Genomic DNA, 27,751 nt, shown 5'->3' with positions numbered 1-27,751 from the left:
TACCTCATATTACAGACATCAACCACAAAATCCAGTCTTACCATCATATTTTATGACAGTAGAAAGAAAAAGCACATAGTAAACAATCTGTGGCTCACTAGCTATTGAGGAATATGGTTAGCTTCGAGGTGCGTATTTCCTCTCACTTTTAGCCCTTCATGCTCCTATATTTGTGCTGGCTCATTGTGTCTTAATTTCCATTCATCTGTTAAACAGTGTTACAGAACATTCTCTATGCATCCACTCCAGCACTGTTGTTTCTTGCTGCGTGCATGATAAATATTCTGACTGTGTTGATATAAGATCTCCTGTGGCTTTAATCTGAACGAAGTTATACATTTCCTCATGTATTTACTGGCCATTTGTGCTTCTACTGAGAACTATGCTTTCAGTTCATTTTGACATGTATTAATTGAATATTTGTTTCTTAAGTGTTTAGTGATTTTGAGTAATTATATATTCAAAATAGTCCCCCTCATACAGTGAATAGCTGAAAAATTTTTCTCACATGCTCTAAGTTGGTAAAGAATTCCAATCACCAGATAGCCTCATTCCTAATATTAGTGGGAGATTGTTTTCCCCAATTTAGTATGATTTTATCTCAAGTTTGTCAAATGTAATCATTATTATGTTTGGGAAAGTCTTCTCTAATTTCTCTTATCATGAAAGGATTTTGAATTTTGCCACAGGACTTGTTTTACATATGTTTAGAAGATCATGAAATTTTTGTTCTATATTCTTTTACCATATTACAGTTCTGATTTGCATACATTGAACCAACACTGCCTCCCAAATTGAACTAAGTTGATCATGGTTTCTAATTTTCTTGAGCATGTGGTTGAATTAAATTTCCAAGTATTTCATCCAGAATTTTTGCTTGTATGTTCATCAGCATTGGTTTCCAATTTTATTTTGTTATTTTATCTCTATGTGGATTTGTGGTCAGCTGAATACTGGCCTCATAAAATTCTTTAGTAGTCTAGTTTTCTTGTTTCATGAAATTTTACCAGGCACATTGCTCCTACTTAATTCCCTAAAGATCTGGTAGAACTCAGTCATGAGTCCATCTTGTCCTAACTTTGCTGAGTTGAATATGTCTAATTCTTTCCTAATTCTCTTGTGTTCTGTATTCCTTTCATGAAATTTCTGTCTTATGAAATGTGACACTTTTCCCAGAAGGAAAATATAAATAATCAAAATTACCTTGTGGCCGTTCACAACCAAATGCTTTTGCCTATTTTTGTTTTTTAACCGATGATAGATTTACTTCAGGTTCTCAAACACAGGAGCCACATTTTAGGAGGAAATCACCACCAACACCTCCAGGGGAGGGGGCCCTATTTTTATATCAAAAAAATTCCTTCTTAAACACAACACCAATTTTCATATTTTTGTACATTTTAAGGGTTTCCACTATTACAAATTTATACATGTATATACTGAAATTTTGGTTATTCTCACCCTTCCATTACCCATTCTTATCATCTCTACCCCTCTTACTTCCCAAATAGTGCCCACTCTCCTTTCATTGCTAGGACTTTTTTGTGTGGTACTGGGGTTTGGACTCAGGATCTTTGTATGTTCCTTAGATGAAACTGATTCACTTTCATAATGTGAGTTAGGAAAGAAGAATAAATAGCACAAGGAAATATTTTTGATTATTGCATATGTGTGTATGTACTAGTCAACTTTGTTTACTTAAAACTAGATTTTAATAATTCAGTAGCTACCAATATTGTTATAAATTATTTAAGACACCATCCCAAGGAGAAAAAAAGTATTATCATATGACATATGAGGTAATCAACCATTATTAACACATAAAATAAGTATATTTCATATGCTTTACTCTAATCAAATATCTAGATACATAACTTACAAAATTGAAAGCAAATAAGTATACAAAGGAAACAACTTCCTATAAATTCACTGATGAATAATTAATAAAAATTAACTTCTTATCTTTTTTCCTATTACTGATATTACTGGTATTTGAAGTCTGCGCTTTTTTATTTGTGTGGCAGAAATTTTTACCATTTGCAGCATATCCCCAGGCTTCATATAGTTAATTCTTTGGAAAATACTTCACTCATATTTTATCCATTATTAATGGGACTTTATATATTTATATATATAAACATATATATAGTATAATATATGAATGTGACTTAAAGTTATTTCTTTCTGTTTAATTGATTTCTGTCCCTAGTCAGAATATTACATCTCCTAATCTCTGGGGCCTGGGAATGTGGCTTAGTGGTAGAGTGCTTGCTTAGCATGCATGAAGCCCTGGGTTCCTCAGCACCACAGAAACAGAAAAGTCTGGAAGTAGTTCTATGGCTTAAGTGGTACAGTGCTAGCCTTGAGAAAAATGAAGCCAGGGACAGCACTCAGGCCCTGAGTTCAAGCCCCAGGACTGGCAAAAAATAAAAAAATTAATCTCAGATATAACTCAAAATATACTTTTTGGTAAATATTTTGGGAAACAATGTAAATTAAAGAACACAAATCATTGTATTTCCACACATGAAAAACATTTTATTATGAGAAATGATTAACCATCTAATTTTAAAATACACTGTGTAAGAACTACAGATCAACATAAACAATGATTATTACTTATCATTATAGCTACACAAAAATAAATGAAGAATCAAGTTTAGATGTTTTACTCTTAAATACATATTCATAGAGAAGTCTAGTATACACAGGTCAAGATATTAAATAAATAAAATCTAGCTGTAAGAAGTAGTATATCAAGGCTGGGAAGATGGCCTAGTGGTAAAGTCCTTGACTCGCCTACATGAAGCGCTGGGTTCGATTTCTCAGTATCACATATGTAGAAAAGGCCAGAAGTGGCGCTGTGGCTCAAGTGATAGAGTGCTAGCCTTGAGCAAAAGGAATCCAGGGACAGTGCTCAGGCCCTGAGTTCAAGCCCCATGACTGGCAAAAATAAAAAAGAAAGAAAGGAAGGAAAAGAAGAGTGAATTAAGAATTAGTATATCATGTGCACTTCTTTTTCAATCACTATATAATACACAAAGTGACACAAGAAGGCTATTGGAATCTCCTCTGTCTTTAGCCCATTGTCTTATAATTTAAAGAATTTTTAGTCTACTCAAACACATATATCTTAATCTAAAATTTCTCATTCTGAAAAATAACATAAATATTTGATCAGTATACTTTATTCCTCAACTAAGAGAAGTTACACTATAAAGTAATATTGGATATGTTCCCTTATTTTTAGTATTTTAGAGTTCCCTTTATTACTAACTGAATTAGTATAAAAATGTCCAACATTTTTGTTACTGTCACAGTAAGATGTTATATAAAAATACATATTCCAGAGCAAATTAATTTCTTTTTTCCCAGATATTAGATAATAAATGTGTGTGTGTGTGTGTGTGTGTGTGTGTGTGTGTGTGTGTGTGTGTGTCAGTCATGGGGCTTGAACTCTCAGCCTGGGCACTGTCCCTGACTTTTTATGCTCAAGGCTAACACTCTATCACTTTGAACCACAGTGGCACTTCCTGCTTTCTGGAGGCTAGTTGGAGATAATATTCTCACCACCTTTCCTGAAAGGGCTAGCTTTGAACCATGATCCTCAGATCTCAGCTTCATGAGTACCTAAGATTACAAGGGTGAGCCACCAGTGCCTAGCAGGATTATAATTTTTAAAGGTATCTTTTGTAATATATTAATTTATTTCTTATATATTTTCCTCTAACAGATTAATTGAAAAGGCATAATAACAATTATGAAAATCTATGTAGCCTTAACCAATACCTAAAAATTATGGGAAACTAAAAATATGGTCATTTTCTGGAAATTACATAAAACTGCATACTAAAATTTATTATTTTACATGCCAATTTCCCCAAAACTCCAAGCTAGAGAAACTAGTACTTCTTCTGTTACAAACCAGTTCTTCAAGGCATTTTGAAATTTTTATCTTAAATTTCCAGGGAATTCCCAGTAGGAGAAAGCCAACATTGTTCTACTGGGCATTGAGAACTAATCAGTAGATCTTCTATGTAACAAATTATAATGATGGAAAATATGTCATGTGTTCTCAGGGCTCCTAGGGACTTGTTTACAATCACTAAACACCGTTTAGAAGAGCCTGTAGTCATTTGTCTAATTTTTCTAATGCTACCACAAGCACATTATCTAATCAAATTGATTTTCATTGTGAAATGATAGTTTAGAAACAATATCCTCAAATCTCCTATTAAACTCATTCCCTATTCTACCTCTGAAATACATTTGCTCTTTAAAACTATTGTTTGTCAGGTACTGGTGGTGTAAGCCAATAGTCCTAGCTACTCAGGAAAATGAGATCCAGAAAATGACCATCCAAAACCAGCCAAGACATAAAATTATACAGACTCGTACACCCATGATGTACAGCATTCACAATCACAATAGTGATAGGAATCAGTCTTGATGCCTTTCAACTTGTGAATGATAAAAATGTAGTACATGTATATTTATGAATATTTTACATATCACATGATTGTAATTGTGGGGACACTCTAAAGGAGATGAGGAGGAGGGTGAGAGGCAAAGAATAGGGTGAGAGAATACATTGAAAGGCAATGTGTCTATGTATGAAGATCACATGAGGATTCACCATTACCTATTTTGGAAAAAGTCATCACTATGTCATTAATTATGAACTTACTGAATATATCTGCTCTTTTAATCTGTTATCAAATTTTAAGACCTAATATTTTCAACTAGTATCTATGTAGCAAGAATAAGTGCTCCATGATATTACTTAATATTAAAATGTAGTTTTGTAAGAACTCACAATACTTTTACTTAAGTTTTCTTATGGATTGTTAAAATATATTAAACTACTAATTTATGTAACTTAAATTTTGATAAAACTTGATAAATGCAATAATGTCACACTTCAAAAGTACTCTTACTTTTCATAGGAATATTTATTTTAAGTTATTAGGACAGCATGTCTTAATATATTTTGTTTAGCAATATTATTGTATTTCCAAAAGGGGTCTTACGCTAATACATATTGACTGAAAAGTATGGCTGGAAAGCACTGTCATTACTTAAATAAATAGTCAAATATTTTAAATAAATATTTCTTAAATATTTAATGTATGCTTAATATGATGCAGGTATTTAATAAATGTGATATTTATTAAATAAATATACTTAAGCAATGTATTTATACATTAATTTTTCCTTTGACTGAATATACATTTGAAGTGCTTTAAACTATGTCATTAAACAGTAAATTTATTATTTTATTTTTATTGAAAAAGGATGAACAAGGGGTTACAGTTACATAAGTGAAGTAATGAGTACATACTTTTCTAATCATTGTTACCCATCCCTCATTGTTTACCAATTATCTCTCCCTATTTCTCTCTCCCCTTCAAGTTCTAAGGTTCTTATCTCATATAATGTATACTAAGTATCAATGTTGCATTGGTCCATCTTTTGTCCTGCTGTTTCTGTGATTCCCTTCCCCTTCCACATATCAAATAATCTTATATGCAAGATGCAAGGTACAGAAAACTAAGAGAAATGAAAGAAAAAGAGAAAAAACTATATGCAGGGTATAATAATACCCTCTTATTTCCATATTGGAGTTCATGCTGATACCCTTCATTATATATGGTCCTATGCACAAAGCAATTGGGTGATTGAGATCCCCTGTTAACAATACCATAGACATATTCTAGTTCTTACAAATGAAGGAAGTCATGCAACCTGGTTTTCTTTGGGTCTGACTTACATCACTTAATATAATTTTTTCCAAATCTTTCCATTTCCTTAAGGGTGGGGAAATGTCATTCTTTCTGATGGAAGCATACAACTCCATTGAGTGTATATATCAATCTTTTTCATCTGTTCATCTCCTTAGGGGCATCAGGGTTGGTTCCATACCTTAGCTATGGTAAATAAAGCTGCAATGAACATGGTTGTGCTGGTAGCTTTAATATGGCATTGTTTCTGGTCATTTGGGTAAATGCCAGGTGTGGAGTTGCTGAGATCTATAAACAACTAATTTATTAGTTTTAATTTCAGGATTTCAGTTCCAACTTTGAGTCTGACTTCAAATAACACATATGGGACATCTATCCTTAATGTGCTTATTAACTATTTTATCAAAAACTAGATTAAAGTTATCATACCAGACTAAACACTTCATAAAACAGCATATAGTCTCTCTTATATGGCAAAACACAAGCAAAATTGCTTGAAAATAATAGTATAAGAGAAAGAAACTTGAAAGGTTTCTGAAAGAATTATTTCATCACTTTACTAAGTGCACCTAAAACTTCTTTGTTTCTTAGACTGTAAATAAAGGGGTTCAGCAAAGGGATTATGATAGTGTAGAACAATGAGTACATTTTATCCTGATATTTATCGGGGCCAGTCCCAGGGCGCACGTACATGAAGAAGAGAGTGCCAAAGAACAAAGTCACAGAGAGCAGGTGGGCACTGCACGTAGAGAAAGCTTTGCTTCTGCCCTTCTCAGATCTCTTTTTCAGGATGGCAAAAAGGACACGTGTATAAGAGATAATAATATTAAGAAAAGAAAATTCTTGTATGACAGTGGCAAATACAAAAATTAGTAGTGCATTAAGAGATGGATCAGTGCAAGAAATTGTAAACAGTGGCAAGATTTCACAATAGAAATGGTCTATTACATTGGACTTGCAGAAAGTTAGTCTGAATAATAATCCAAAATGAATCAAAGGGTGCAGGAAGCCAATGACATAAGATACGCTGATCATCCAGGTGCAGCGTCTGTTGGACATCACCACTAGGTAGAGCAAAGGATTACAGATGGCCACATACCGGTCATAGGCCATCATCATCAGGAGTAAGATCTCTGAAGTTGCGCTATAACAAAAAAAGTAATATTGGGAGAAACACTCCAACATGGATATCATGTGATTCCTTGTTAAAAGGTTCATAAGCATTTTGGGGGTCACAGAAGAACTGGTGCATGCATCTGCAAAGGCCAGACTCCCAAGGAAATAGTACATGGGGGTGTGAAGATGGGGGTCCTTCCAGATGAGCACTATCAACCCTAGGTTGCCCACCATAGTGATGACATAAATGAAGAAGAACACCAGGAACAAAGGGACTCGCAGCTCTGGACGGTCAGTTACTCCTTTCAGAAAAAACTCAGTCACCAGTGTCTGGTTTGCCTCCATGATGTCCCCTCAGACTGTTCACTGCAATGAGAGAAGGGTGAGAAAAAAAAATCACAGCTGTCATACAAAGACTTATGGGACTGCACTATCACACTCATATTTCAGATTCTTATTAATCTGAAGATATGAAGATTTCATTTTGTTCTTGGATAAACACAACTAAAACATGGAGATTTTATACATAATTCTAAGACAAAAGATTTTTTGTAGTATGTAATTAAAGATTAAGAAGGTGATTCCAGGGGCTGGGAATGTGTCCTAGTCATAGAGTGCTTGCCTCCCATACATGAAGCTCTGGATTCGGTTCCTCAGCACTACATATACAGAAAAAGCCAGAGGTGGTGCTGTGGCTTAAGTGGTAGAGTGCAAGCCTTGAGCAAAAAGAAGCCAGAGACAGTGCTCAGGCCCTGAGTTCAAGCTCCAGGACAGGCAAAGAACAAAAATAAAAAAGAAAAGAAGGTGGCTCTAGGTAGCAATATACATGGTTTTATATTCTGGAGGGAAAAATAAATACAGTTTACACATTAAAAAGATATTTCACATGTGATTTAAGTATGTTTAAAAACATATTTTTCAGACTCAGTTCTCTATAAACATATCAACTAGTTCAATAGGCTTTTATTTCAATTTCTCAAGAACTCAGTCATATCTGAGAGAGAGAACCAAGTTGTTTGTATATTTGCTATTATTGACACACATAATTATTCTTACTAAGATATTAATAAACGAAGTAATAAGGCAGTAATTTAAAATTTTATTATTTAAATTTTCTTCTTTCCCTCAATACTCTAATTGTTTTAAACTCATGAAAACACACATCATTTGAATGCTTTCTTGAACTTTTCTTAACAAAATATATGAAAACAATATTTCTTCTTTTACTTAATTTATAACTTATAACTTCCAAGATAAAACCCTATTCTATGTGTAGCTTGGTCACAAAGAACCTGTAGGTTAGATAACACAGGAATGATGTTAAAAATAATCTCAATGTATAAAAAAAAATATCCATATACCCACACAGCTATTCTAATGGCTTGTTTGCATATTAAATTTAGGGAGAGGGGTTTATCATCAAATATGTCAATGTAAAAAAATCCAGTTACATTTCTGCATGTTTCCAGAGATCAGAAGGAGTTTTATTATTTAAATATAAATGAAAATGAGAAGAAAGGTTGAAAGTAGACTCAAGCCAAAAAATTTATCCACAAGTTCCATAGACTTGGACAGTCAGAGAGAAGAATAAATCCTGTGGAAATAAAGGTGTATCCAAACCACCAACACCCCATTGTAACGTTCACAGAATATTCCGTCCAGATCCATGCCTTGGTGACCTAAACTAGGAAGTGCCTTGGTAGAAACATCAGCCCTAAATGTCTACCATTAAAGGAAATGTATTCACATAATTGTTTTGCTCTTGATGTAACGGTATCTGGGTTTGACTTGGGCCCTTATGTGGAAGAGACTAGTTCTATATTTACAACATCCAGCTTCATGTGACACAACCACCCACGTGCACATGATAGCAACACATCCTCGCACTTCTGTAACACTCGCCAAATTTTATAGAAATAAATAAAGATTTTACACCAAAGACCATAAAGGGTAGATAATAATTATCTGAAGATGTGTCCCCAAAGAGCAACGTGGATACTTTAAAGATTTACTGAAAAAAAAATGTACTTCATATTCCAACAGTAAATACCTATCAAAGAACTGGAATGTTTTCGAGAGAAAACAACTGAACTATTTCTGTCCTTCACTAGATAACCTATTCTATGGAAAAGAGTTTTTTCTAACTATATTAAGGATATAAACACAAAGGAAAACAATTCTGCAATTTTTCTTTGGATTTAAAGTACCCTGACAGGAGGACTGGCCAAGCCTGCAGCAATCTTTGACCAAGCATGAAACAGTCAATTCTCCAGAAAACGTTCACGCATCCTTATTTTGTAGCTACTACGAAGGCAATGATGAAATCCACTGTGCAACTGTGGTGAATTCTGTCACTCTGCTATTACCAGGAACTCTGTCTAAAGCAAGAAGCAGATAAGGAAGCAGAGGCTTTTCTGAGATCCTGTATGTTTTCATGACCTAGAGGTACTAGAAAATCTTCATACATGTAGAAAATATCCAAAGCGAGAACAATTATCATATTTGAAGACATTGAGGTCATAAATAAATAAATCCTTCTAAATTAAATCCTTCTTAATTAAGCATTATTGTTTTACTTATTTACTTATTATTATTTACTTATTATTGTTTTGTGTTTTGGGGTCCTGGGGCTTGAATTCAGGGCCTGTATGCTGCCCCCGAGTGCTCAAAGCTATCTCTCTACCACTTGAGTCTTAGTGCCACTTCCAGCTTTTTCTGAGTAGTTTATTGAAGATAACAGACTCATGGTCTTTCCTCCATGGGCTGGCTTCAAACTGCAATCCTCACATCTCTGCAATCCTCAGATCTCAATAATTAAACATTTTGTTAAGAAAAAATTCAGAGTTACTAGGTGATTATGTATGTAGGACAGAGTATGAACTTTGTTTAAAAAAAAACTCATTGAGCCAAGCTCTGATGGCTCATGCCTATAATCCTAACTGCTCAGGAGGCTGATATCTGAGAATCATGGTTCAAAGCCAGCCCAGGAAGGAAAGTGGTTCAAAGCCAGCTCAGGTAGGAAAGTCCATGAGACTCTTATCTCCAATTAATCACCAGAAAACCAGAAGTGGTGCTGTGGGCTCAAGTGATAGAGCTTTAGTCTTGAGCTGAGGAGCTCTGGGACAGTGCCCAGGCCCGAGTTCAAGCCCCTGACATACAGACAGACAGACAGACAGACAGACAGACATAAATGAATGAAATCTCATTGAAATGTAATTTTCCAGGCTACATTCCTAACAATTGTCCACAAGATTAACATTCTTCACTATTAACAATAGAACATTCTTCACTAATATTACTATAAATAGTGTAAGATAGAACATTTACAGAATCTACTAAACAATCATATAACTCAATTCAAATTTTTTTTTACAAAAATGTAGTTAGATATCTGTGAGAATTAATAGGAATTGGCATGTTTTATTTAGCATTTCAAGTTCATGACTGCTTTCTATTCCATATGGTCAAAAATTACAAAGCCCTGCTAACAAAATGATTTAATTTTATAATACATAATGGTAGTTCATTAAAATATTGCATTCTCACCCAATTCCTATAAGATATTTGGGAATGGATGTCGTAGATTTAAATCTTCATAGAGACTACCAAAGGAAGGTACTAGCAACAATCACTCTTCCCATTGTAATTTTCTTTCAAAGCAGTTTCAAGGAAATGGTATTTATTCTCCCATCTTAAACCCTGTTTGTGAAGTGAATATTGGAGGTTCTTCAGTGCTTCATGAGACTCCCTGTAGGGCAAAGCCAGTCTACTGGGCATTCTGGACTAGCAAGCCAGTAATTAATGACAAGCTTATTGCAGTTATTATCTTTACATCTATTTTTTTATTTTGAAAACAAATACCTTATAGACTAATTATATGTGTAAAGTTACATTACTTAAATATTCTTTAGATGCTTCAGATGAAAATAACTAGCCATCTAAATTTGGCTCTGAGAAATAAAAAATACACTACTTCATAAGAAAAACATTTTATGAATATAGTGTTCCATAACAAAGGAATCCATTGCGTAGAGTGGAGCACAGCCAGCTGAAGGCACAGTGCAGGTGCACTGAGAAGATTTTGCAGAAACTAAATCCTAAACATGCTGATGCAACTCTGCCCAATCTTGAGATTTGGCTTAATAAGCTTCACAAATTACTATTAGTTCAAAATTATTTTATTCTATATATTATTTGCTCAATTGAAAACACACAGCTCAGAAAAATATCTTCCCCCAGAACTATTTGGAAGGCCATAAATATTTTATTATTATCTTTAAGTAGTTGTACAAAAGAGTTGTCATTCAACAAAGTAGTATATGAAAGCAATGCATTTTGATCAATTGCACCCATTATATCATTCATCCCTATCCTTCCAAACCTCATCCCTTCCCTCAATTATCTTTAATTTTATAGACTATATATTGAATTTTATGACTACTTTCTCCCTCCTCCCTTTACTTTGTCTTTAATAAAGGTTTTAAAATAATGTAAATTCAAATAAATTTCAAACTGCAAGTTTCTAGAAGGACAATATTTATTCATGTAATAAAGACCTAACAATGTAATTGTTACAGTTTCCATTTCTACTTTAAGTATTATTTAATACAAAAAGTGTTGGCTGTCAGGGTGTAGACTCAATGTTACAATTGATGATAATAACAATTTATATTCAAGGCAAATATATCTACCCTAACATCCTATATTCACTCAGCAACAAGTATCAGCAACAAATATTATTTATCAAGGATATAAATATTATTTATCAAAGCCAAAAGTGAAATGAAAAAAAATAAAGTTTTTTCTGGAAAAATATTTGTTTACTTATTTATCATTTTTCTCAATGCACCTAAAACTTCTTTGTTTCTTAGGCTGTAAATAAACGGGTTCAACAAAGGAATTATAATAGTATAGAACAGTGAGTACATTTTATCTTGATATTTATCTGTCCCAGTCCCGGGGCACACATACATGAAGAAGAGAGTGCCATAGAACAAAGAGACAGAGAGCAAGTGGGCACCGCATGTGGAGAAGGCTTTACTTCTGCCCCTCTCGGACTTCTTTCTCATAATTGCAAGGAGGACGCGGATATAAGAGATAATAATGCTCATGAAAGTAATAGCTTGTATACAAACAGCAAAAATAAAAACCACTAATGCATTGATGGAGGGATCCGTGCAAGAAAGTGTGTAGAGTGGTAAGATTTCACAGTAGAAGTGATCTATGACATTGGACTTGCAGAAAGTCAGTCTAAATAGTAGTCCAACATGAATAAAGGGATGCAGAAAACCAGTCAGATAGGACACACTGATGAGCCAGGTGCAGCGTCTGTTGGACATCACCACTAGATAGAGCAAAGGGTTGCAGATGGCAATAAAGCGGTCATAGGACATCATTACCAGGAGAAAACATTCCGTAGTTGCACTGGAGCCAAAAAAGTAATATTGGACCATGCATTCACAGAGGGATATCATTTCCCCATTATCTAAGATGCTGACAAGCATTCTGGGAGTCACTGAAGATGAGGTGCATGCATCTGCCAAGGCCAAACTGCCGAGGAAATAGTACATTGGAGTGTGAAGATGGGGGTCCCTCCAGATGAGAAAAATCAATCCCAGGTTGCCCACCATGGTGATGACATAAATCAGTAAGAACACCAGAAACAGGGGTAGTCGCAGTTCTGGACGGTCTGTGATTCCTTTGAGAACAAATTCAGTCACTAGTGTCTGGTTTTCCCCCATCATGCCCGCTTAGTCTGCCCACTGCAATGAGAGAGGATAGTAAAGAAAGACTTATCCACATTTACATAGAAGAGTATTAGATTACAGTTTCAGATTCCTTTGCTTTACAAATTTTTTAAACAATGTTGTCATATTTTTCCTTTTAAAAAAGTCCCTAAAATATGAAGTATCTTTTAATTTTGAGGTATGAGAATTTTTAATGATTTATTCAAAAGGTGAATGAAGATACTGTAGACATAAATTTTATTGATCTTAGAAATAGAGTCATTGTAATTGTTAGACTGATAGAGGGTGATGATGATAGACAGATGGATGTAAGATGAATAAAAAGAAAGAGAAAGAAGTAAGAAAGAGAAAAGTGATTGAAAGGAGGGAGATAAAGAGACTGAGAGAGAGAGAGAGAGAGAGAGAGAGAGAGAGAGAGAGAGAGAGAGAGCTAAGAATGAAAAACACCCTGTAATCCACAAAAGATTTTTCAAGTCCACAAAGATTTAAGGGAACTTTGAAAAGCTGATTTCTTAGGAATGCATTCATATTTTCATACTGAACAAAATGAGCCATATTTTAGTATTCATATTGTATAATATGCTTTCTTTCTGAGACATTTTTCTCCAAGAAATGAGATAGTTAAGTTTTATTTCTGTTATTGTAGTTGATTATCAATGGGTTGCTTACATATACATACATCAGCAATATCCCAAATTGCACACACATATTTTAAATTCTTCTCCAAATAAATGTGTGTGCAGAAAAAAAAACTTGAATTCATCTAATTAACTACTTAATGTCTCCTAAGTGACAAGACTGTTTTTCTTGGTTTTGTCACACAGATTCTGTACATCAAGTGATGTGGTCATAATGCTAAGAAAAGGGTTTTCTGTCATTCTTTTCATTTTTTTCTTTCTTTGTATGTGTGTGCGCACCTGCATGCATGCTGGTCTTGAGACTTAAACTCAGGGCTTATGTGCCGTCACTGAGCTTTTTGCCTCAAATCTAGTGCTCCACATGAGGCACAGCTCTACTTCCAGGTTTTTTGGTGGTTGATTGGAGAGGAGTCTTACAGACTTTCCACCCACGCTGGCTTCAAATTACAATCCTCAAATCTTAACCTCCTGAGTAGCTAGGATTATAGGCATGAGCCACTGGTACCAGGCTAGACTTTTTAAGAGGACACACAAACACAGATACAGTTATACAAACACAGATACAGCTAGTTGGTATACTAAAGACAGACCTGAAAAATATCATTAGATATGCCAATGCAGAAATTTATTTGTGTAATTGAGAATGCATGAATTTCATATTTCAGGTACTCACCATTTTAAAGACAATGTAATGGTGTGTTTTCTTGCTTGGTTAGCTAATATGAGTGGTATTATCAGCTTAAAAGTAAAATGTAACATCACAAAAGAAACCACAGAATGCTCAGTGTTTCAATGTCTGTATTGAAAATTATGACTATTTTAACATAGAATATCAAAGAAAAATATAAAATATCAAAGAAGAGTGATAAACAATGGTAATGATAAAAAGTTAAAAGGCAGAATAAATGTACTCACAAGTTGTATAAGCTTGAGAAGTGAGTAGGGATTGATACCATAGAAAGCAAGGAAGGAGGCAATCCAATTCAACATTATCCCAGTTAATTTCTTTATGACAAATTATAGAAGACTCTAGATATAACATGTCATATATTCAAATCCATGCTTTGGTGATCTGAAACAGGATATACTCATATAAAAATATCAGGTCTAAAAAAATTCAAGGAAATATTTAAAATTCTTGGATACATAACTCCCAAGATTTTACACTAAGACCTCCCCCCATGATTGTCATACCAAATACATATTTTAATTCCATTACCAATTTATTGACTTAAAACTTCTCATCCAAGTCTGTGATTATCTGAAACTAATTTTCTCTAAATACCTAATCTGAAAAAAAGTGAAAACTAAAGAGCTGGTGAAAAATACACCTTCAAAGAATAATTTTTAAATAATAAAATACATAGAAACAGCAGAGGCATGTATATTAAAATGCAGCTAAGCTTGTCTGTGGAAACCAGCTAATTTTTTCTTTATTGGGAATAGCAAACAAAAACGGCACTAACAGAGAAGTTGCTAATGTTGGCCACCATCATTAAGTAAGGCTGCCATTGTCATACTTCAAAAAATTCAAATTAGCCTTACCTTGTGTCTGCCAAGAATACAATAGGAAACTCACTTTCAACCATTAAAAACTCTTCCACTTCTTATGAATGGGGCAATGTCATTCTTCCTGATAGAGGCATACCAAGTAAAGTGAGCCAGACCCAAATAAACTCTATGGTTTCCCTCATTGGTAATAATTAGTATATGCATAGGATAATCCTAACAGAAGATTACAATAGCTCAATAACTATTACATATGAACACATAAGATGAGGCTAAGTGAAATGAACTCCAGGTTATGGAAATAAGTGGTTGATCATTGTTGTTTTTGGGTTCAATGTACAATGTGAAATCATGCTTTTTTCTTTTTGCTTTCTTCCCCATGGTTTTACCTCTGAAGTCACTGTAACTGATTTTGGTACCCTGGGTATTATATACTCATTTATTGGAAGAAGGGAAGGGAAGGGGAACATCAAAATGGAGAGATAATGGGTAAAAGGTGCACCAATGCAACAGCAATACTTACAAGACAATATGCCATAAACCAACTGTGCAACTTGGGGTGGGTGGGGGATGGAAGGGAACAAGGTAGGGAGGAAAGTGGGAGAACGTTTTATAAAACAAAATTTTTACAATGTAAACATTCATGGGCATGTTACTTTCAAGTCAAGTTTTCTTATAATTATAGATTTTTCATAAAAATTTAGTAGACAGAAAAATAAACTATGTTTTTAAAAGCTTGAGGAAAATATAATATATTACTGTTAAAATAATGAAAAATCATGTGTATAATAATGACATTTTTGTTTTTAAAAGCATACATATGGGGGGGAGGCAGTTGGGAAGGGGGAATGTGGTAGAATAATGAGGGAGGAGGTAACAACTTTGATAAGAAATGTACTCACTGCCTTACATATGATACTGTAACCCTCTGTACTTCACTTTGACAATAAGCAAATCAATTAAAAATTTAAACAAAAACCTCTTCTGCTCTGCATACTCCAGCAGCACTGTCTAACCTAACCAAGAAGGGGAGACATAGACTCCCCAGAATCCATCTTTCCCCATGATGTTCAGTTATTAGAAAGCCTTCCTGATTCTGGAAGGTTTCCAAAGTTAATGCCAGGATGAACTTTAAAGACATTAATTTTAATAATCAATAAATTGATTCTATTACACTTTTGAATAACAGGTATATGCATCAAAATTTCAAAATCTTTCAGCCTCTGTTCCACTTGAGATATACAAGTTGATTATGTCTCACCCAGATCAATCGCTCTCATAAATGTGATGGGTTTCCCCAAAAACCTTCCACACCAACTATCTATAAAATAACTATGCATTGCTTTTCCTAAGCAATATAATAAAGAGCTTAATTATACCAATTCTGTAATCCATTCACATGATTTGAGTTCAAACCTCTATTCTAAGAAATACATACCTATGCATCTATAAAGATTAAGAGGAACTGGACAAAATATTTTGCTTAGCTTTCCCATTTGATAGATAAAGCCCTGAGAAATTTTGTTTTACATATATTAATAGCTCATGAACAAGTTGGATAAGAAATGTACTCACTGCCTTAAGTATGAATCTATAATCCCTCTGTACAGCACTTTAACAATAAAGAAATGGAAAATTTAGCTAATGAAAAACACTTGGTACTGAAATAATTTTATGACAGTAAAATAATTCTCACCCAGCTTCTATAAGAAGATACATAAACTTTACAGCGTTTTTTTGAACTATTGGGTGCAAGAAGGAAGAAATCAATGATGATCATTCTTCCCTCGTAAATTTTCCTTATGAAAAGTAGCCTTTGGAGATAATATTTACTTCTCTCACTTTCAACGTATTTGTGAACAAAGAAACTCCCTTGGTGCTACCACAAGATTCCCGGTAGAATAAAGTCAATCTACTGGGCATTATAAACAAATCATTACTAACAATCCTATTGTACCTATTGTTTCTGCATTCTTTTTGTACTGAAAGCACAATAGATTACTAAGAATAATGTAAGCACAATCCTTTAAATGAAATAAACTTTCATTTAACTCACTCTGAGACACATTGTACTGTGTACCCATATCTGTATTTTATTCATTTGGGGGACAATTATTGTTTTCAAAGCATTTGATTGGTTTAAACCTAGATTCTGGGAAGTTAGCTTCTAGCAATATTATAGTAAAATGTTTGACTTGCCCAGCTTCCCACTGAATCTTCTGATTTTGTCAATATTCACCCACTGATAAATATGAAATGAATTTTATATAATTTGCTCTAACCAAATTCTAGAAACATAATTTTTGTCTCTTTTTTTTCAAATTTTTATTATCAAACTGATGTACAGAGAGGTTACAGTTTCATAGGTTAGGCATTGGATACATTACTTGTACTGTTTGTTACCTCGTCCTTCATAGCTCCCTCCCTCCTCCCCCTTTCCCTTTCCCCCCAGTTCATTTACACCAAACAGTTTTGCAAGTATTGCTTTTGTAGTTGTTTGTCTTTTTTTACCCTATGTCTCTCAATTTTGGTATTCCCTTTCAATTTCTTAGTTCTAATACCAGTATACACAGTTTCCAATATACTCAGATAAGATTACAGAGATAGTGTAGGTACAACCACAGGAAGATTATACAAGAACATCATCAATAATAGAAGCTACAGATACACATGGGACATTGAAAGTAGTTACAACTGTGACATAACAATCGTTTCCATAACATGGCGTTCATTTCACTTAACATCATCTTATGTGTTCATAAGGGTATAGCTATTGAGCTCTTGTGATCCACTGCTGTGACTTGCCTAAACCTGTACTAATTATTCCCAATAAGGGAGGCCATAGAGTCCATGTTTCTTTGGGTCTGGCTCACTTCACTTAGTATAATTTTTTTCAAGTCCTTCCATTTCCTTACAAATGGGGCAATGTCATTCTTTCTGATAGAGGCATAATATTCCATTGTGTATATGTACCACATTTAGAAACATAATTTTAAGACAGTAAAAATATAGAAAAACAAAGAACATCAATTTTTATGATTTCATTAAGCAGTGATGGATGTACTTAACCTTTTAGTACAAATTTCATCCAATCTGGGTGTTGTTATTTGCATACAGAAGTTATGTATGCTTTTATAATTCTTTTTTAATTAATTTATTTATTTATTGTCAAAGTGGTATACAGAGGGGTTACAGTTTCATACATAAGGCAGTGAGTACATTTCTTATCAAACTTGTTACTTCCTCCCTCATTATTTCCCCCCTTCCCCCTTCCCAACTCTCTCCCCCATACGTATGCTTTTAAAAACAAAAATGTCATTATTATACACATGATTTTTCATTATTTTAACATCAATATATATTTTCCTCAGTCTTTGAAAAACATGGTTTATTTTTGTCTACTAAATTTTTATGAATAATCTATAATTATAAGAAAACTTGACTTGAAAGTAACATGCCCATGTTTACATTGTTAAAATTTTGTTTTATAAAATGTATCCAATAAGGCATACAAGTAAATTTGATCATTTTACAATGCAAATTTTGAAACAACTCATAGTAAACAAACAAATGTAAACAAACCAAACTACACACACACACAAGCATATACATCTTGTGTCTCTATATTCACTTAAATCAAGCAAGAAATATGTCTGACATATATGAATTTTAAAGGACTGTAAAACTTACAAAGAATTGCAATTTTAACTTTTATTGAAAATTAAGCCATTGTGATTTTATCTATTAATTGAGTACTATGTTATCACTGCTATATGGACACAATATAATGTAACTTTGTCATTATGATGTATGACACACACAAAGTTTATTGTCCTAACATATTTTCTGCCTTTAGAGAAAGATGTCCTCAGCTCCTCCAGTACTTGTCTTCTTGATCTTTTAGGCACCACATTTTGTTGAAACCAGGCAAAATTTTGCATATACAGTTGGATGACATTATTCAATATAATATCTTTCAGTCTCATCAAGTGTTATTGCACATGGTAGAATTTCCTTCTTTTGAATAATATATGCATGTATGCATATATTCCTCATTTGCTTAACCCATTATCCATTAATGGACATGTAGGTTTTTCCCAATACTTGGCTACTGAGAACAATACCACAAAGAACATAGTATACAGACACCTCTAAAAAGTATTGACTTCAAATTCTGTATTTATACACTGAAAAATGAGACTACACGATCACTCTATTTTTAGTTTTTGAAGGAAATTCCAAACTTATTTTCCAAAATGACTTTCTAATTTACATTCTTCTTTCAAATGTATAAAATGTATTTTCTACATACCCTCCATGAACTGTCCTCACAATGAGGTGATATGATATTGGTTTTTTATTATTAATTTATTTATTGTCAAAGTGATGTACAGAGGGGTTACAGTTTCATACATAAGGCAGTGAGTACATTTCACCACTCCCCATTTCCCATCGTTTTCACCTCTAATTCTAAGCACTTAGAGATAAAGTGCTGTTCTTAGAATGCACAGCAGACGCACGTTACGTGCGAAACTGTAACCCTCTGTACATCATTTTAACAATAAAGAAATGAAGAAAAAGAATGCATAGTGAATGAAAACTTTGAAGTGTGTTTAGAACAGTCAATAATTTAAGATGAAATTGAAATTTCCTCATAACAAGATTCAGTTTTTGTCTGACTTTTGCCTGAATCATTTGACACCATGTCATTAAACTTTTCATTTTGCCTACATTGGTTAAGTACAAATTATACAGCAATTTGCAGGTTTTTTACTGTCAAAGTAATGTACACAGGGATTACAGTTTCATACATAAGGCAGTGAGTACATTTCTTATCAAATTTGCTACCTCTTCCCTCATTTTTTTCCCACCTTTCTCCTTCCCCAATCCTCCGCCCCCCCCCCCCGCCTCCACCAAGTTATACAGTTAATTTACAGCATATTCTCTTTTAAGTGTTGCTACATTGGTTCACCTTTTATTCTTTTTCTCTCCATGTTGATGTTCCCTTTCCCTTCCCTAATTCTGCCAAATGTATATACTATACCCAGGGTACCAAAATCAGTAACAGTGACACCAAGGGTAACACCATGAGGAAGAATGACAAAAAAAAATAATGTGTAATTTCACATGGTACATTGAAAATAATAGCAAGAAAGATAAACCACTTATTTCCCAAACTTGGAGTTCATTTCATTTAGCATCATCTTATGTGTTCATATGTACATAGCTATTGAGCTATTGTGGTAATTATTACCAATGAGGGAAACCATAGAGTCTATGTTTCTTTGGGTCTGGCTCAGTACACTTACTATGATTTTTCCAAATTTTTCCAGTTCCTTACGAATGGGACAATGTGATTCTTTCTAATAGAAGCACAGAATTCTATCGTGTATATGTACCACATTTTCTTGATCCATTCATCTACTGACAGGCATCTCGGTTGGTTCCATATTTTAGCAATGGTAAATTGTGCCGCGATGAACATAGTTGTCTAGCAGCTTTATGTGGTCTTGCTTGCAATCACTTGGGTAAATGCCCAAAAGTGGGAGCTTCTGAGTCATAGGGGAGCGCTATGTTTAGCCTTTTGAGGAACCTCCACGCTGCTTTCCAAAGTGGTTGAACAAGTTTACACTCCTACCAACAGTGTAGCAGGGTTCCCTTTTGGCCACACCCCACCAGCATCTGTTGTTAGTTTTCTTGATAATGGACATTATTATTGGGGTGAGGTGGAATCTCAATGTTGCTTTGATTTGTATTTCTTTTATAGCCAGTGTTGTTGAGCACTTCTTCATGTGTCTCTTGGCCATTCTCATTTCCTATTCAGAGAAGTCTCTCTTTAAGTCTTTTGCCCATTTATCAAAGGGGCAATTGTTTCTTTGAGGATGTGTTTTGGGAGAATTTAATTTTTTGAGTTCTAAGTATATTCTAGATATGAGGCCCTTGTCGGCCCTTGTCGGAGTATGGACAGTAGTATGGACAGTGAAGATCTTCTACCAATCTATGGGCTTTCTATTTATCTTGCAAGTTATAACCTTTGCCTTGCAAAAGCTCTGGAGATTGATACAATCCCATTTGTCCAACCTTTCTTTGAATTGTTGTGTTTCTAGGCCTTTATTTAAAAAGTTTCTGCCTGTGCCAAGGAGCCCAAGTGTTTCTCCTATTCCTTCCTGCAATGTTTTCAGGGTATCTGCTTTTACCTAGAGGTCTTTGACACATTTGGAATTGATTCTGGTATTTTGCAGGGTTTTTTGTGTTGTTTATTTTTCCACTAAGAGATCTCCTAGAGAGCTCAAGATGTGATCATATATCCTATAATACCATCTTGTGGTTGTAATGTGCTATTGTACTATAATAAAGCTAGCTTTGCTTCAGGGCCACTAAACTTCTTGTTAAAAGCAGAATCTCCATTCATATCTCAGCTGGTCTGTATTTCAGGAATCAAGAGGGAAATGAAAGAAGGAAAATGCACTGGAGCTACAAAAATTCAAGAAAACAAGTGATAAATGGCAATGTTAAGTGAAGCAATATTTGTGAACAGAGAGCACACTGTCCACTAGGGGTGGTCTTGTCATGGCTAATTATACTGATTCCCAAGTGTACTCATACTTCACTTATGAAGCACATTTAAAAACTAAAGAAAATGTTTGCATACTTAACCTCTCTCATCCTAGCTTCCTGATAGAGTTGACCATTCATATTTGAGGATTCAGCCAATTTACAGATCCAAACTATTCAGAAAAAGTCTGTATGAACATACACGGAAGTTGCTCTTGTCATTATTTCCTAAATGGTACAATGTGATGACTATACTGTATTTACATTATATTGTACATCATAAGTAACCTAGATCTGATTGAAGGTGGAGGAGAGGAGGTATAGATGTTATATACAAATGCAATGCCTTTAAACAAAAATAAGCAACTTGAGCGAGGCAAGGGAAAAATGAGGGAGGAGGCAACAAGTTGGATAAGAAATGTACTCACTGTCTTACGTATGAAACTGTAAGCCCTCTATACATCACGTTGACAATAAAGAAATAAAAAAATAAGCAACTTGAATTTTTATATCCTTGGGGGGTTAAAAGCTATCCTGCAGCAACATTGGTGATGACTGTATATAAAGAGAGAAGGAGGTAAAAATGGTCTCAATCACCTTCAAAAGTCCTCTGCAAAAACTTGATATGACTCCACATTGTCAACATTTTCCCTAGGTGACATCTTATAGACACCATGGTGATTTCTGGAGGCAGGGAATCTCTTGTTGTTGCTGTTGCTTGATGTACTTAGTCCAGTCTATATGAGACTTTAGTTTTCTTTTTACTGTCTCTTTATAGGTAACACAATAGCTATATACCCCAAGACAAGGATTTGGGAATACAGCCATGCTGTCCATGTTTTTTCCTTGTGTTCTTGCCAAAAGAATAGGGAGTAGCTGGCATCACAAGAGTAGAAAAATGAACCAGAAGCCATTTACAACAGGGAGGGCTAATGTTGGCAAGATTCTCCAGAGACGCTATGATTCATTTCATTCTCTGGGAGTTTCATGATTTAATTTTGGGAGATGTGGATTTTGCTCTTTTCTTAAGAAGCTTACAGGGCTTGCAAAGGAAATGCACCAAAGGGATAAGGTTAAGGAAGCACGTCCACAGAGACAGATGCTTTACTGTAATTGAAATGAAACCCTAAGATTGCCTATGGGCCAGCTCTTATTTTTATGTTTATTCAAACCATTTCCTACTTACAACGCACCACCACAACAATAAACAGTCTATTTCTCCCTTAATGTTACGACTCCTGTGGTTAATTGGTATAGAAAAGATTATTTGGTACAATTGGATACAAAAGGATACTCCAGGCATCCTAACATAACTTTAGTGAAGAGTCCTTGAACTGACAGGTAAAAATAAAGAAGCTCCCCTCCCAATCACTCAGCTGAGTCCTGAAAGGCCAGCTCCAAATCAATTCATTCCTTAGATTAAACTAGCTTCAAGAAGTCCCTCTTTATATCTTATTTATTCTTTGTCAGCTACCAATATTTCATGATGACTTTCTGTGCACAGAAAGCATTTTCACAAAACATTCCTGGTATAGTTCAAGAACTGCATTGGGAAATGGCAGTACTGGGTGCTGAGTGATATTGAGTCTCACAGAGCCCTAGGACTGAAAGTTTAGAGCACTGAATCTGCTGGTGGTATGGAGGTAGAAGATACTAAAACTTTGATCACAGCGTAAGTACAACATCCTAATCTGGCAGTCAAAGAGATGGAAAGTTAAAATGAACAACTTTTCTTATACTTCACCAATTGGCTTTATATTTTATTTAAAAAAATACTCCCCCCGCCCAAAGAAAACCATGAAAACTCCTATACTTCTCTAGCCATAGAGAAAAGTACATCTATTGAGTTGGGAAGTATTTAAAAGACAAGTAACTCCAGTGTTTAAAAGAAATCTTAAGAGGGGGAAAAAAAAGGTTTTAAGAAATGAAAATGTGGGCTGGGGATATGGCCTAGTGGCAAGAGCGCTTGCCTCGTATACATGAGGCCCTGGGTTCAATTCCCCAGCACCACATATACAGAAAATAGCTAGAAGTGGCGCTGTGGCTCAAGTGGCAGAGTGCTAGCCTTGAGCAAAAAGAAGCCAGGGACAGTGCTCAGGCCCTGAGTCCAAGGCCCAGGACTGGCCAAAAAAAAAAAAAGAAATGAAAATGTTCATGCCACACATGTTGTCATGGTGTTTAACTCCTGTAATTCCAGCTTTCTGCAGGTTGAAGCAGCAGTTGAAACTAGAGCTTGAAGACAGCCTGGAATACAAAGCAGGACAGTCTAAAAAAGAAAAAAGAGAGTAAGAGAAAATAAAAAGAAAGAAATGATGAGTCTCACTACTAGATTAGTAGTAAATTTATACAAGTACTTTCATGGAAAATGTGATGGTATTTAGTGTGTTTGGACATGTATGTAAGGGTGGTTTAGAAAGAAAATTTCATTCTAGGTATTTGCTCTTACACACAAGTTTGTGAGACCCTATCTAACCAATAGCTGGACACAGTGGCACATGCCTGTCTGCATGAGTATAGGAGGATCACAGTACAAATTGACCCAGTCAAAAGGTAAGACCCTGTCTCAAAGACCATCAGAGATCAAAAGGTGTGTTTGTAGTGGTAGAATGCCTTCCTAGCAACTATAAAGACCTGAGTTCAAACCCCCAGTAGAAAAAAAGGGGGGAAAGGAACAAAAGATTTTTACACAATGGCTAAAAGAAGATAGAATCTAACTTTAAAATACATTGTTATGTTAAAGGAATGATATGAAATGCAAAGTGTCAAGTGTACAAACCAATTTAAGAAATTTTAAGCACTTCCTTCACAATACTATGTTTCTGGGAAGTGTCACATTTTTTTCCCTCAGTTCTAATAAGAAGGTCAGCTGCCCCTGTACTGCCCACCCCGTGGTGCTCCAGCTGCAGAAGCCCAGCATACTGACACGTCTGTCCAGAGGCTCCTTGCAGACTTTTGGTGTTTCCACTCTGTTTACATAAAGGGTGTTTATCAGCCTGGGAAGCCACAGTTTAACAGGGACACCTCTCAGGACTTTTGTTCATCAAGTTGCTTCTTATATTGTTCTATTGATCCTTAAATCGAGCCATTTTGTTACCAATGGAATTAACCATCATCTTACCATATAATTGTTTCCCTGAAAAGAAATAATATCATTTTTTGTTTAGGCTGAAATAATATGAAGCATTGGAGGGGGGCAGGGGGAAGCCCAGAACTTTTCTGGATTAAAAAAAAAGTCATGAAATAAAAGGTCTTCATATCCAAAATTAAGATTAAAATAATCATCTTTAACTCATTAAGCATACTATTTTACAGAGTCATTAAATAGATTCAAATAATATTGCACAGGCTTAAGAGGATTAATGACAAGCCTCGCCATTTCTCTGCTGAGGACTACAGCTTTGATTGAGGAAGAGATCAGCATCTCACTGAAACCTTCCCAGAAAAGATGAACAAAAAGATGCAAACTGAACATGGGAAATTCTGCCTTGTTTTCCTGAAATCGCCAATGATTTTGAGAGCTATACGCCTGCAAAGGTTGTAAACTTCCTTAATCTACTAAAGCAACATACACCATTGAAGGCAGAATATTTCTTTCTTCATACTTTCTCCCTGGCATACTGTTTAATTTTTGAAAGACACATGAGGAAGAAATCTCGATAGCAATTTGGTGGCATCTCCTGAGTCCTTTCTTCAGGAAGACATGATCTTAGCTTTCCGGTTGGTCTCTGCCGCCTACATCTGGATTACATTCATGCCAAATGCCTCTTGTGCTTCTGACATCAGGAAGACCCACCAACGGTGTTCTTCTTCAATGAAGCAGACCCGGTAAGGCTCTCACCACAGTCCATGTGATTGTGGCTCCAGCCTTCTCACCAGAAACCTCAGTCCAACTAGAAATACAAAAGCATACCTTGAGGGGAAATATGTATTTGTTGGCAGTGTCTGTCTCCAGATGCAGCATTTACTCCTCAGAGTAAATAACAACTTGCTGACATTAGAGGGATCAAAATCCTGGGCTTTATTTACACTTAAATCTGTAGCAAATACATGATTCATGTAGAAATCTCTTTTTAGGGACTGTATTTCTTCAAAGAGTATTGCACTTGTTTTTATTAATAGCACTTTTTTAATGTTTCTTAGACATTTTTAAGTAAAAGTATTCTAACCAACAACTCTTTTCATGTCAAGTATTTTAAGGTAACATACTCCTATACATTGGTGAGATAGTCTCATGTCATTAAAAATACTTGTTTTTGAGAATAGTTTTCTTCTATTTAAAATATCATTCTGAATGTGGTTTATATACACAGTAGAATTCTACACTTCTACCAAAAGGAGTAATATTGCCATTCATAAGGAAATGGAAGGACTTGGAAGAAATTATATTAAGTGAAATAAGCCAGGCCCAAAGAACCATAGGTTGCATGTTTTCCCTCACTTTTTGTAACTAGAATGTGCCTATAAATCTACAAGTAAACATACTGAATAGTAAAAGACAGAAAAAAAAAGAGAAACACCTTGGACATGATAAATTATACAGGACTCTAGACATTTACACAGTGAGACCAAGACCAAAGGATCACAGAGGCTCAATAGTGCACATGATCATATAAAATGATGTTTATCGATGTAAGAAATGGAAACAAGTGTCTTATTAAATAGTTTGAGTGTTGTTTTTTCTCCTTTGTCACTGTACCTTCTGTCTTACATGCAAGTTTACTTGTTTGCAGGAGAGTAAGAGAGAGCATAGAAGTGGTGGGACAAAGGGTGAACTAATTCAGCAGTAATTCTCACTGGACACTGTGTTGAAAATGAACTATACAACTTGTTGGGGGGGAGGTGTCAGGAGGTAAAAACTCTGTGAGAAAGCCAGAGAAGAGGTGACACCATTAAAAAGAAATGTACTCATAACCTGACTTATAGTACTGTAACCCTTCTATATATCTCTCACCTTTACAATGACAATAAAATTTTTAAGTAAACAAAAATTAAATATTAAGAATAAAATATCATTCTGAAAGTCAGCCCATATTTCTCATGGAGGAAGTCAGCTGTAGTAAGGATGTCAGCTGCATGGTATAGTGACAAGTGCATCAAAGTGCCTGGAATTTACAGACTTTGCCTCCATTAACTGCTAGGAATCCCTTGACCTGGAAAACTAGAGTTTGATCACACTGTTATCAATATGCCTTTAAACACCATAGAATGTCTTTTTATTCTTAAAGAAATCCTAAGTCAAAGCCCAACAAAAATAAGTGTCATAAAATGGGCACTTTCAAGTGCTTGGCAAGAGGAGATGGGTAGAAGAATGAAGGGGAAGGGAGTAGAATGCAGGCAAGAATACATTATATTCTCCCACATAACTGAGAAAAATAAGGGAAGGAGTGGGAGGGGGTGAAGATTTTAAAGGGATGACATCGAACAAGGTGTGTGTGTGTGTGTGTGTGTGTGTGTGTGTGATGTCAACTTTTAATATATACCCTAAAAACTAAGAAAAGTAAGGGAAGGGCTGGGTTGAAAGGAGTGGGTGAGAATATTGAAAGGGGTGACAATAATAAAGAGGCATTGTATTCAGAAGCCACTTTGTTGAATGGCAACTTCTTTTCACAACTACTTAAAGATAATTTTTTAAAATCCCACCCAAAAGGAAATCCAAATAGACTCAAAAGAAGAAATGGAGGGATGAAGATGAATACTCTCATCCAGGAAACCCTGGAAGCTAACAGGGTGACAGAGGTTCCAACAATTTGCCCTCGCATCTTGAATGAACCCAACATTAACCACAGGATCAGTAATGATGACACCAAATTCTGATAACTATCTTCTGAAATCTTAGTTTTAATGGTCAAAAACAAAAGGGAATAGGAACTAGATTTCTGGTTTCAAATCTCCTCTTAAAAAATCTACTCAGATGTGAAGCTGTGGATCAAGTGGTAGAGTGTTAGCCTTGAACAAAAATACTCAGGGGCAGCACCCAGGCCCTGAGTTCATTTCCCAGTACCAGTACCAAAATTTTTTTAAGAAATGAAAAAAAAAATCTACCCCTCACACTTTCCTTCCAGTCTTCAGCTTCCAGACCCCACACCTGACATGACACAACATCTGTTCTGTTGAAGCACTTTCTAAGGCCCCTAAGCAAAAGAAGGTTTGGGGAATGCAGATTTGTACCAAACTATTATGCTTTTATTTTTGAATAGCTCATAATATTTATGTAGTCTACCATATAGATGTAAGAGGGGATGTGAGGCCAAAGGAAGAAGGCAGACAAAGAGGAAAGGGGAGGACAATTAAGTCAAAAATTCATTATATATACCACAAAATTACGAAAAGTAAAGGAAGGGATAGCTTGAAGGGGGTGAGATTGTTGAAGGGGTAATATTGATCAGGATGCATTGTATTCATAAACTTCTTTGTTAAGTGGACCTGCTTTGTACAACTACTTAAA

At 35.0% G+C, this 27,751-nt stretch overlaps 3 protein-coding genes across 3 annotated transcripts in view; 1 reads left to right on the top strand and 2 right to left on the bottom strand.

Moving 5' to 3' along the window:
- Positions 1-6,284: 6,284 nt before the first annotated feature.
- LOC125351253 (olfactory receptor 5AC1-like) lies at positions 6,285-7,202 on the bottom strand. The gene has a single exon (XM_048345958.1). The coding sequence runs from the start codon at positions 7,200-7,202 to the stop codon at positions 6,285-6,287; it is 918 nt and encodes a 305-aa protein (XP_048201915.1).
- Positions 7,203-11,677: 4,475 nt separating this feature from the next.
- LOC125351252 (olfactory receptor 5AC1-like) lies at positions 11,678-12,601 on the bottom strand. Its single transcript, XM_048345957.1, has one exon. The coding sequence runs from the start codon at positions 12,599-12,601 to the stop codon at positions 11,678-11,680; it is 924 nt and encodes a 307-aa protein (XP_048201914.1).
- A 12,405-nt stretch (positions 12,602-25,006) lies between these two features.
- The window catches only part of Gabrr3 (gamma-aminobutyric acid type A receptor subunit rho3), a 38,396-nt gene continuing 35,651 nt past the window's right edge, over positions 25,007-27,751 (top strand). The window contains exon 1 of the mRNA XM_048345956.1: positions 25,007-25,131. Coding sequence (XP_048201913.1) covers positions 25,007-25,131 — 125 coding nt within the window. The remainder of the gene's footprint in view (positions 25,132-27,751) is intronic.

Source organism: Perognathus longimembris, chromosome 5 (genome assembly GCF_023159225.1).
Source record: "Perognathus longimembris pacificus isolate PPM17 chromosome 5, ASM2315922v1, whole genome shotgun sequence".
Lineage (NCBI taxonomy): Eukaryota > Metazoa > Chordata > Mammalia > Rodentia > Heteromyidae > Perognathus > Perognathus longimembris.
The sequence above is the reverse complement of the archived record's forward strand: the minus strand, read 5'-3'. Positions and strand labels throughout refer to the sequence as shown.

Coding starts and splice junctions, on each gene's coding strand:
- LOC125351252 (XM_048345957.1), bottom strand. CDS start 12,601: ATGATGGGGGAAAACCAGACACTAGTGACTGAATTTGTTCTCAAAGGA.
- LOC125351253 (XM_048345958.1), bottom strand. CDS start 7,202: ATGGAGGCAAACCAGACACTGGTGACTGAGTTTTTTCTGAAAGGAGTA.